The 13,347-nt window shown below is 33.7% G+C and overlaps 1 protein-coding gene across 2 annotated transcripts in view; it reads right to left on the bottom strand.

Moving 5' to 3' along the window:
- The window catches only part of LOC130231677 (stereocilin), a 66,082-nt gene extending 64,596 nt beyond the window's left edge, over positions 1–1,486 (bottom strand). For both annotated transcript variants that reach the window (XM_056461048.1, XM_056461049.1), the window contains exon 1: positions 968–1,486. In XM_056461048.1, the coding sequence (XP_056317023.1) occupies positions 968–1,031 (64 nt within the window). In that variant the 5' untranslated portion in view covers positions 1,032–1,486. The remainder of the gene's footprint in view (positions 1–967) is intronic.
- Between the last annotated feature and the right edge of the window lie 11,861 nt (positions 1,487–13,347).

Raw genomic sequence — 13,347 nt, 5'->3', positions numbered from 1 at the left:
TCATGTGAGTCCAATCAAATCCCACATAGAAGGTAAATCGCAGCATCATGAATTACTTCAAAACATGGGCGCTTTAAAATGGCAGCAAACTGTTAAGAAGCATTAAAAGTGTATAAGAAGATGTTTAAAATCTTTACACACATTGACCCAGAGACTGTTTAGATTCATGTCACTGATGTGAAGATGACAGATTGTTTACTATATGATGACCGAAATGGCCTTAAACACCCAGCAGGCACAAGATATCAACATAGCATCAGATTGACGTTGTACCTCAACGTCGTGGACACTTTACGTTTTGTTTGGAAATGAAAATTGGGTTGATATCAGAACTCAACGTCAGGCCGACGTCAATGTCCAACCTAAAATCAACCAAGTATCAACGTCTAATGATGTTACAGCTTGACGTTGTGTGGACGTTACCACTATGACGTTTATCAGATATTGGATTTTGGTTACCATACCTGATAAATAAATGTCAGTATTTGACGTCAGTATGATTTAGGTTGTTGGCTCGATGTTGGATCTTGGTCATTTTCTAACAACCTAAAATCAACCAAATATCAATGTCATTTGACGTTGTTATTGGTGACCAAATTAAAGTTGGCTAGACACTGAATTTTGACGAACCTGACGTTGCGACCTAAATCTAATCTAATATTAAGGTCTCATGACGTTGTGTGCCTGCTAGGCAATAACTAGATGCACTACAGAATGTTTCGTTTGCACACATACACAAATTACATGTAAATGCATCAACTTTTTACAGCGTAATACTCACTACTCACGAGTACATTTGAACGGTCTACTTTTTACTCATACTTTGAGTAATATTCACAACAGATACGTTTACTCTACTTGCACTACATATTTAAGCAAGTGATGCTACTTTTACCTCAGTATGATTTTTCTGTACTCTTTACACCACTAGTCATAACAGTCTTGTGAAAAAGATCCATTGTCTTACCTCCAGCAGTGGCTGATGCTTGATCCAGTATAAGCAAAATCACAACAATTCCCAGCTTGCCCATCCTAACTTCAATCGCCTCAAGGTAGCAGGGATAAAATCATTTTGTCGTGCGGGTAAGAGTGCATTTGCGTTCCTTTAGGAGCTGACGGAGACATTCAGAGAGTAAAGTGTCAGGCTGTGGAGTGCGCATGAAATCTTAATGACTATCCACTGTCACTTGGCTAAACTTTCACAAAGAAAAAGTTTGAAAGAGCTTAAAGGGATAGTTCTGCCATCAAATCCGATCAATTCCTTACTCATCTTGAAATTACAAAGACAACATGTTGACTACAAAATTGTTGTGGTGAAAACAGAAGAGTGATATGCAAGATTGATCTGGGAGCAGTTAAAGAGATACTGCAGTTCACCACAAAATAAAAATGCTGGCATCATTCTGGCATCAACCTTTTGTTGTTGAACACTAAATAAGATATTTTGAAGAATGTTGGAAACATGTAACCATTGACTTCCATAGTATTCATTTTTCCTGCTATAGATGTCAGTGGTTTCCAACTTTCTTTAAAATATCTTCTTTTGTGTTCAACCAAATAAAGAAACTCCTAAAGGTTTTGGAATCACTAGTGAGTAAATATTCATTGTTAGATTAACTTAACACTGTATTAACAAATATATGACCTTTGGTAGTTTACCATATATTTAGACAATTATTTAATGGTATTTTTTGAATGACATTTTTTATTTATCAGTATTTTATGTTGTTTATTTTTACAGTATTTTACATTTATTTTTAATGATAAAATTCTTTGGGTGTTTTTTTTTACCATAACTTGAAGGTTTTTTTACAGTGTACAAGGTAACTACAGTTCAGGGTGTAGGTTTAGGGACAATAATTAGTTATTACTAGGGCCACACACAATCTGCGGATATTTTTTGCTATTTCTGTGCAGAATTGTGTTAAAAATCTGCGGATTATGCGGAATACGTTTTGGGAGTATCATAACTAAAACCTTATATGAAAAACCTATATATGAAATAAAAAGTAATACCTTTTTACCTTGTATTTAATGTTTACAATGCAAATCTAATTAGATCCACTTTGCTTGGTAAACAAAGCAAGTCTTCTATATAATACAGAAAATATTACTGTACAAACTGTATTGTAAATAAATCAAATGAACATTTTCATATTAGTCAATAATATTACTGTAATTAATTTAAAAACTGATTAAATATAAATGTACACACATTTACACAAGTAAATAAACAGAATCAATGATGGGCTAAAAATCTGCGGAAATCTGCACGCGCAGATTCAGTGTGGGCCTAGTTATTACCCAGTTTATATAATGACTACATGTACATGACTATATAATGACTACATTCATTCATTCATTTTCCTATGGATTAGTCTCTATTTCAGAGGTCGCCATAGAGAATGAATCGTCAACTATTCCGGCATCTTTTTTATGCAGTGGATGCCCTTCTAGCCACAACCCAACACTGGTAAACACCCATACACACTCACATTCCCGCATACACTCTTATGCTACTGCCAATTTAGTTCATATACAATTCACCTATAGTGCATGTCTTTGGACTGTGGGGGAAATTGGTGACTGGGCCGGCCAATGATGGAGCACTTTGACTTTCTTTGCTTTCAGGAGCTTTGATGTGGAGGCTGAAGTATGAGAAGGAGAGCTATCCTGCTGAAGAATTTGCCCTCTCCTGTGGGTTACAATGTAATGGGCAGCACAAATGTCTTAATACCTCAGGCTGTTGATGTTGCCATCCACTCTGCAGATCTCTTACATGCCCCCATACTCAATGTAACCCCAAACCATGATTTTTCCTTCACCAAGCTTGACTGATTTCTGTGAAAATCTTGGGTCCTTGCAGGTTCCAATAGGTCTTCAGCAGTATTTGTGATGATTGGGATGCAGCTCAACAGATGATTCATCAGAAAAATAGAGCTTCTGCCACTTGTCCAAATGATTAACTAGAAGTCAAGTTATTATTTGATGATTTTTAACCCATCATTGATTCTGTTTATTTACTTGTGTAAATGTGTGTAAATTTAAATTTATTCTGTTTTTAAATTAATTTCAGTAATATTATTGACTAACATGAAACTATTCATATGATTTATTTACAATACAGTTTGTACAGTAATATATTCTGTCTTTTAGTAGATATAATATATAGAAGACTTGCTTTGTTTACCAAATAAAGTGGATCTAATTGAATTTGCATTGTAAACATTAAATACAAGTTAAAAAGGTATTATTTTTTATTTTATATATTAAGGTTTTAGTTATGATACTCCTAAAATCAGTCCGCATAAATCTGCAGATTTTTAACAAAATTCTGCGCAGAAATAGCAAAAAATATCTGCAGATTCTGTCTGGCCCTACCTATTACTCAAGGATATTATTCAATTCTATGTATCTGAATTTCAGTTAATATTGCTTTGAACTACTCATAAAATAATAATACAAAAAAAAAAGTGTTAAGGGTGAGTAAAGGATGACAGAGTTTTCATTTTTGGGTGAACTGTCCCTTTAAAATAAAACACATTTATTTAAAACAAATGTAAAACTAGCAAATATATAAATATTAATTTGTTCTTTGCCAGTTTTGTCCTGAAAATGAAAATGACATGCATATAAATAATTCAAATTAGACTTAAAATACACTTACCTGCATTTTGTCTTCAAGATACATCAAAATACATTCATTCAAATGATGTTATGCACTTACCTACAAGCCGCTCTGCTTATTTAATCCCGTTTGTATTTGTGAAAAACAGATTGGATGTGTCTAGGATTGCGAATTATTTCTCACTCTTTCTCTCTACATCCTTCTCTGTCAGCATTTGTCACTTTTTGATCCGCTCCCCCTCCCCGCTCTTTGAGATTCAATTGGATCCTGAAAAGCCAAAGCTTCATGTTTCAGCGGCACGGTCCCGTCATGTGCCAGCTGACTGTGTGCTGAGAGAGAGAGAGACAGAGATGTTATTTGAGAAAAGAGAAAGGCCAAGAAACTTTAAGAGGGTGTACTCGTGTATCACAAGGCAATTTCATAGTAATTAAGATTAAAGGAGTCGCACAGGAAGGTCATCGATTCGACTGGGGCTAAAACAGGCCACTGTAGATATACTATAGATAATGCGCATGTTTTCCCAACTGATGTTTAACAAAGCAAGGAATTTTTCACAGTATTTCCTATAATATTTTTTCTTCTGGAGAAAGTCTCATTCATTCATTTTCCTTCGGCTTAGTCCCTTTATTCATCAGGGGTCGCCACAGCGGTGAACCGCTAATTTATCAAGCATATGTTTTACACAGCGGATGCCCTTCCAGCTGCAACCCAGTACTGGGAAACACCCATACATACTCTATAGCCAATTTAGTTTTTTCGATTCACCTAAAGCGCATTTCTTTGGACTGTGGGGAAACCGGAGCACCCGGAGGAGACCCACACAAACACTGAGAGAACATGCAAACTCCACATAGAAATGGCAACTGAGCCAGCCGGGACTCAAACCAGCAACCTTCTTGCTGTGAGGTGACAGCGCTAACCACTGAGCCACCATGTCACCCTGGAGAAAGTCTTATTTGTTATATATTATTTTTAAAATATTGTTTTGTGTGTTAAGTTTAAGTTTAAGAACTTTATTAATCCCACCAGGGGCAATTAGATTAGGGTAATAGCTTTTCATGATTCAACAAACACAGACAAATCGCTTACAAACAGTGTTAAAAAACAAAACAAAAACAATAACAATCCAGCATGCTTCATGTATAACTTCATAAATAGTTATAAAAAAAGAAAACCTTGGAAAAACACATGTATTAGAAATGTAAATTTAAAACTTGCTAAAATGTAATGTTGTAAAGCCTGACTGCCTCTGGAACAAATGTAAATTTATATCTGTTGGAAGAGCATTTAATGCTTCTTAACCTTCTTCCAGAGGGCAACAGAACAAAAAAAAGGCTTCATAGGATGGGAGTCATCTCTTATCACACTTTGAGTTTTCCTTAATACTCGCTGTTCATGTAACTTTGCTAGACTCCTCAGAGGTAGACCAATAATCTTGGAGCAAGTCTTGACTAAATTTTGCAGTCGATTTTTCTCTCTAACGGAAAGTGAAGAGAACCAGCATAAAAAGGAAAAGCTTAATAAACTCTCGATATAAGTGGTATAAAAAGTTCTCAGAATGCGTTTTTCTACACAGAAAGAGTTCAGTTTTCTAAGAACATACATTCTCTGGTGCACTTTCTTAGCAACAGCTTCTGAATTCTGCTGGAACTTTAATGTGGTATCAAATATTGTACCAAGATACTTATATTCCTGTACCCTTTCAACTTGTTTTCCGTTAAAATACATTGGTTTCACTTCTGAGGCATTTTTTCTAAAATTAGTTAATAACTAGTTAAAATAATTAGTTAAAACAATTAGTTAATAACAATTCAATATCTTTCGATGGGAATGCCCAATTTTTATGGTGATAATGACAATTTGTGTGTTCATCATAATTTTGTGTTTATATTACGTGTTTATTATGATTTTGACTTTATAATATGTGTTTATTATGATTTTGTGTGTTTATTATGAATTTGAATGACGTTTCATTTTGTTTGGTTTTCTGTTAAAGATGAGACATCCCATTTTGAAGTCAAAAATAATTTTTTAATATATTGTTTGGTGTGTAATAAACAAATAATTTAATAATATTTCAATATTTTTAGATGGAAATAAAAAAATCTATAGCTCAATCTTTATGGTGATAGTGAGAATTTGTGTGCTTATTATGATTTTGTGTTTACAATACGCATTTATTATAATGAATAACTAATAAGTTATATAGTATTATTAGAATATCTAAGAATAAGTTATTATAATGAATAACAGTTCATTTTCTTTTGATGGGAACGAGCCCAAGAAAATATACACTGTAAACAAATTCTTGCTGAATTTTTTTGTGAATCAAACTTTTTTAGTCGTTAAGCTTACATTATTAAAACTGACCAAATAATATCAAGTTAAACGTTGTAAAACCTTTAAAAAACTTTGTTGAATCAACATAAAAATGTTTGTTGTCTTGATTTTTTACCCCAAGTATTTATTATGATTTTGAGTGACGTTTCATTTAGTTTGGTTTTCTTTCTGATTTCTTTTTTTAATAAATGATTAAAGATGAGACGACCCAATTTGATGTCCATCTCAGTAGTGATTTTTTTTTTTACTATTGTTTGGTGTGGACTAATTCAATTTAATAACAATTCAGAATATTTTGATAGGAATGATCCCAAAATATTTATATTTACATTCTATATGGTGATAATGATAATTAGTGTGACAATTTTGTGTTTCTATTATGTGTTTATTATGATTTTAAATAAATTTTAATTTAATACCAACTCAATATCTTTAGATGGGAACGATCATAAAAAATACATTTCCCAATCTTTCATTTAAATTTGTGTGTTTATTATGATTTTGTGTGACATTTCATTTTGTTTGGTTTTCTTTTAAAGATGAAACATTCTATTTTGATTTTAAAAGTGTTCGTTTTTTTAATATTGTTTGGCGTGCAATAAACAATTAGTTTAGTAACAATTCAATATCTGTAGATGGGAAAGTACTTCAGTGTCAGCCGGCAGCTCGCCTACAGCTGTCATAAAACTAAAAGTGTCCCTCTGCCACGGCCAGCACACAATCAGGCTCTTCACTGATGCTCAAAATCATCTCTCTCTTGTCTAAAGCCTGAAACCCGAGTGGCTTTAGTGAAAGCACCAGCAGAGCCTCCCCACAAGCCTTTTAATTCTGTGTAGCTGTCGCCTGCAGCGGAACAATAACTTCCTCTTGTATTATTGATGCTCGAGGGAGCGGCGGTCACTGGAGCTCAGTTTGGCCGCAGGAATATTAAATGAGAAACTTTACCCCACCTGCCTCTGACTAACTCCACTCAAATCGCAGGAAGGACATCCGATGAAGAAAAAATGCATGTAACTTATTAAAGGGGTTAGTTCACGCAAAAATTTACATTTTGTTATCATTTACTCCCCTATACTCAACTGTTCCAAACCTGTTTGAGTTTCTTTTAAATGTTTGGAAACCGGTAACCATTCACTGCCATAGTATTTGTTTTTCCTACTATGGATGTCAATGGTTACCGGTTTCTGACTCAAATTGCACGTGCCAATCAGTTTGTTTGTATTGATGTGCATACGACTAAACAGTGATGTTTAAAGTGGTAACCATTCACTATCATAGTATTTGTTTTCCTACTATGGATGTCAATGGTTACCGATTTGTTTCTGACTACAATCACACTCAAATCACACATGCCAGTCAGCTTGTTTGTTTGCTTGTTTTGATGTGCATATGACTAAACTGTGATGTTTAAAGTGGTAACCATTCACTATCATGGCATTTGTTTTCCTACTATGGATGTCAATGGTTACCAGTTTCTGACTAACTCCACTGAAATGGGCACAGGCCGGTCAGCTTTGTTTGCTCTGCATATGACTAAACTGTGATGTTTAAAGTGGTAACCATTCACTATCACAAAAATGTCAATTTTGTCATCATTTGCTCACCCTGTTGTTCCAAACCTGTTTGAGTTTCTTTCTTCTGTTATTTTTTATTTATTTAACCAGTATCAATTCACTGCCATAGTATTTGTTTTCAACTCTCATCAACAATTCTATCAAAATTCAGCTCTACAGTTTAACAAAATGACTTTTATTGACATTTTTTAAGTTTGAATGTGAAATAATGTGTAAGAAGTAATATATAGAGAGAAATAAGTGTAAAATAACAGAAAATATACTGGCAGTTTGTAGCGTAAGGATTTTGTAGCGTAATATACACCACCAACCCAGAGAGTATATCACTTCATTAAAAAATTTCATAAAAGTCACATTTTCAAACTTTTCAAGGTTAAAAGTCGTTGGAACGATAATCAATGTCCCATAATGCAATTCAAAAACATACATAAATGGGTAAAAACAAATTAATAAAACACAAAATACAGAAAATTGCTAATGTACGGATATTTTTTTACAATGTATCATGTGATACCATCACACCCAAAATGTGCTTTCATCACTAAAGTGATCTTTGGACTGGTTCTCTGTCCTCAGCAGAGGTTAATCTGCTCTTTTGATTCTTTCTGCTGATGAATGTTTGGTCACTGCAGGGCTTTCAGTCCAAATTCCCCTAAATGTAGAGATCCATATAGATCTATATAGATATCAGAGCTGATGATTAATTTCAACTGATTGACCATTTAGATTCCTGTCCTCTTGTGCATTTGTCTTTGAGTCATGTTTTTTAGAGGCTAAACTGAAATCAGATACCACCAAACTGCCTACACTACTCTAGAATTTGATGTCTACTTTACAAATATTGCCAAAAGTATGAAAAAATATAGTTCATATTCCTCAAAACATAGGGGGCGCCTTTGTATGTTCACTAATGGAAACTGGAGGTCACCTGATGGTCATGTCTGGTACTGCGGGTAAACAAAATATTACTGAAAGCTCATTCTGAGATATTTAAATTTGGAATATACTTTGATATTTTTTCTGTCAATTTTAGGCTAAAACATGTTTTGGAAAATATATATTTAATTCATTATATTAAAATGGATTCATCAATTTAATCTTTTCATAAACATAAAGGCAGGTAACGTTTGTTTAATTAACTTTTGGAACTTTAAAACTTTTTGAGAGTTTTTTCACTTTAGCTACAATCTTACATCTGTATTCTCTAAAATGAGACCAAATTTAAGGGTTAAGTTTAAGTAAAGAGATAATAAAATAATAAACAGTGAAATCTGAAAAAGTACGGCTGTCGGTCAAACAGGATTTGTCAGATAATAAAGCAAATTAACACCAGTTGCCAGATCAGGATGTTTTCTCATTTTGATCAGTGTTCAAACATCTGATTTGAGCACATTTTTATCTGTATTTTTATTTCTCATGCTTGTTTTTTAATGATTCTTTTAATTATTGTTTAGCACTTTGAATTACCGTGGTGTATGAAATACGCTATATAAATACACTTGCCTTGATTTAGGTTTATTATACTGTGCTTCAGAATATTTGTAACTCATGAAATATGCTTTAAACCCTATGCTTTTTAATAATACTATGAGACTAACTTCAGATAGAACTAAACAGTGACTTCAAAATGTAGGATATTGTATTTTATTCTGTCATTTTGATCTCCATTCTATACCAAAAGGCATCTTGCTGAGTGTTGCTGAATCATACTTCTCAGTCTGGCTGGGACAATTAATTCCTGCTGACCTAAAATAATATCAATGAAAAGGCCTATTCACCATTTGTTCCAAACTAAAGGTTCTTGTCTAGTGGGAAAAAAGTGTGAATCCAGACTTAGAAGCGTATATATATAGCTTAGCTTACACACTTTTGTTCCATATATATATATATATATATATATATATATATATATATATATATATATATATATATATATATATATATATATATATATATATATATATATATATATATATATATATATATATATATATATATATATATATATATATATATATATTGTCACCTAATAATTATAAGGTTCTATCTGACATTTTGGTCAAAATTTTATTGACATATTCTTAATAAATGAAAACTTATTTACATTATGGGATGTTTTTTATAAGTTGTTTACATTTTAAGACTTTTTATTTAAAAAGCATATGTTACACACATACTGTTTGCTATGGAATGCAAAAACTTTGAAGCTCAATATCTCAAAATCATTCAGATTGCAGATATGACCTTATAATTCCAAGGTGATATCGTATATATATAGTTGAAGTTAGAATTATTAGCCACCCTGTTTATTTTTTTCCCCAATTTCTGTTTAACGGAGAGATTTTTTCAACTCATTTCTGAACATAATAGTTTTAATAACTCATTTATTTTATCTTTGCCATGATGGCAGTACATAATATTTTACCAGATATTTTTCAAGACACTTCTATACAGCTTAAAGTGACATTTAAAGGCTTTACTAAGTTAATTAGGTTAACTAGGCAGGTTAGGGTAATTAGGCACGTTATAGTATAATGATGGTTTGTTCTGTAGACTATCGAAAAATTATATAGCTTAAAGGGGCTAATAATATTGACCTTGAAATGGCTTTTAAAAAAATTAAAACTGCTTTTATTTTAGCCGAAATAAAACAAATAAGACTTTCTCCAGAAGAAAAAATATTATCAGACATACTGTGAAAATTTCTTTGCTCTGTTAAACATCATTTAGGAAATATTTAAAAAAGAAAAAAATTTCAAAGGGGACTTCAACTGTGTGTGTATATATATATACATATACACACATACAGATGAATTAACAGCTCTCCCTCATTTTTAGCTGCCCTGTTTATATTTTCCTCAGTGTCTGTTTAACAAGGGCGTCACGGTGGCGCAGTGGGTAGCACGATCGTCTCACAGCAAGAAGGTCACTGGTTCGAGCCTCGGCTGGGTCAGTTCACCTATAGCACATGTCTTTGGACTGTGGGGGAAACCGGAGCACCCGGAGGGGAGAACATGCAAACTCCACACAGAAATGCCAACTGGCTCAGCTGGGACTCGAGCAACCTTTTTGCTGTGAGGCGACAGTGCTAACCACTGAGCCACGGTGTCGCCCACGGTGGAATTTCATACAAGAAATTTAAAATGTTTAAAAAATCAACTCTTCAATGTACAATAATATCAATAAGCATGGTGCATCACTGAGTTTTTCTGTTTATATTCAGTCTATAAATGTGCTATTGACCTTAAATGTGGAAGTGCGCTTGCTTTTGCGCTTGTTTCAGAATTTCCAATTCAGTTTCCTATGGCAGAAATGACTAGGAATAATAAATGACAGAAAACAGTCAAACTACTTGCTCTACAAACAAGGGTGTCCATGACTATACAGAGAAAGCGAGAAAATAGTGTTTTTACACCTGCTCGTACGCGAAGAATAAGGTCAATAAAACAAATTGTCATATTTTCTATAGAAACTACTCAAAATGTTGAATTTTGGAGATGCAACTTCGGATTATTGTAATATAACAAAAAAAACTTAATATAGTATAAATCTAAATAAACAGATGCATGATCTATTGCATCTGATATTTAAAGTAAATCTTAAGTCTCTTATACTCAATTATACGACTTTATACTGCCATTCATGTGTTATCAGTTCATAAAAACTGTACAATCTATCCAACTTAACTTGAAGACACCATTAGCCATAACAATTCAACAATATCTCACAGCAATTCCTAACTTTTTGATTTAGTGGCTATTTCACATGAATTTGCACAATCTTATTCATATGTTTTAGTAAAATTAGCTTATCCCCCCAATGATGGTTCGGTTTAGGGGTGTAGTTTGGTGCCATGCCTCCTTTTAAAAATCATATACAGTGGTCTCTCATTAATCACAGGACTTAAGTTCTAAAAGTAACCCGAAATAGGTCAAATCCATAAAGTAGTTCGCTTTATTTTTTACAATGATTATAGATGTTTTAAGGCTTTCAAACTCCTCACTACAAACTTTATGCACTCTTCTCAGACAGGCCTTGACATTTTCACACTTTTCTCTGTTGTTTAAACACTCCCAAAGTTCAAACATTCATAGAAAAATAAGTATTTAGAATGAAACCAAAGATCAAAACCTGTTTTCAGGTCTAAACGTTTGTTTGAGATGATTAATTTATTTCGTAGCGGCGCCCTACAGCCACGTAACTTCTACCATCAATAGCATGTCCGGAAGTCTACGTTTTTGTGTGATGGTTAGCATCTTCCTCTGGCATTTGGCTGCTACCGCTGGTGTCTTTGGCGGTGCAGAAAGTTTCGTCAACATTGTGGGGTTTGTTGGGGAGAAAACTTGCAAACATACAGTAACAGTACAGTACTTCATTGTTACACTGCTGGTGATTGAAGATTTATGTAAATTTGGCAAGCTGAACACATTCTATACTGTACAGGAGACACGGCACAGAGGAGATTGATTGACAGTGGTGTACAGCCAATCAGGACACAGAACACAATGCTCTAATCAGGGTGCAGAACTCAATGTGCTGTAGAACAAAAGCTTGTCAAATTGCACTAAAAAATTTGTGAAACTGTGAGGCAGCGAAACGTGAACCGCGTTATAGCGAAGGGACCACTGTATTTTCAAACAACTAAACTGAATGAATTTATACAAATTAGCCACTAAACTGACAAAACATAATATAGTTGTGTTTCTCATGAGATCAGACTGGATTATTTACATACACTTTGGCTCCATTTGACATCATCGGTGCAAGATGGCAACCGCCATACCTGAGACAACTGGCTTCACTTTTCTACAGCTGAAGGAATCGGAGACATGACTGGAGAAATAATAAACACAAACATCATTGGTGCATTAATTAAACTGTGATAACAGAAACGGTATTGTGTTATTCAATGTATTTATGAACATAATGTTAGTTCATGAAGTTGTCCTACCTTCCATTCAAAAAGTAGGTAGCACATTTTGATGACGCAATCCGCTACCCATCAAATTTTGCAACCAGTGTAAGTTTTAATGGGGAGTAGTGTGGTATGAAGCTGTAATATCGCCCTAACCTACCTAATCCCTAACCCCAACCTCAGAACCATTCAAATACAGCGTTGGTAGCATAATCTGATGGGTTGGAAAAAAATGTCTGGACACCCGGTTAGTTGTTAGACAGCACAACTTTAATGCATTACTAAATGTGGAACTATGATTATTATTATATGCTCTACAAGGCTTGTCATCCTTAGTTTTCATTACTAAATACATTAACTATTTGAACATTGTTGTAAAGTGTAAGCACAATATTAAAGTAGACTACTTGAAAGCCCTTATCCATTCTAGATCTCACTGTAAAATAAATAAATGTAATATAAACCACGACGCACAACCACAAACCACCATTTTTAGAACAATGCTGATATGACTAGAACTTTTTTTCTTCTGTCACAAGGCAGTCATGTGCGGTTTTAGTCATACCAGGAACTGCAGATCCATGCCATGCAGTCAAAACACTGAACTAGAAGCAGTAGAAATAAACACACTGTCGTTGAAATGCCAGTTAATCCCAGAGAGGGCGCTCGGCGGCTCATAACAACTACAATTGATCTTTAAATATACACAAATATATATTCATAAGACGTATATAGTGTAAAGATGATACGTTTGTTTAAATACATCTAACATAACATCAAAAATTTTAAATAAATCACAAATTATGTGGATTATTCCGCAGCGTTAGATGATACGTACAAGTACGTGACTGAAACCGGAAATTTACGTCATGACGTAAAGGGCGGAGCGA

Source organism: Danio aesculapii, chromosome 7 (genome assembly GCF_903798145.1).
Source record: "Danio aesculapii chromosome 7, fDanAes4.1, whole genome shotgun sequence".
Classification (NCBI taxonomy): Eukaryota; Metazoa; Chordata; class Actinopteri; order Cypriniformes; family Danionidae; genus Danio; species Danio aesculapii.
Note: the sequence above shows the minus strand (reverse complement) of the source record. Positions and strands in the feature narration are given on the sequence as shown.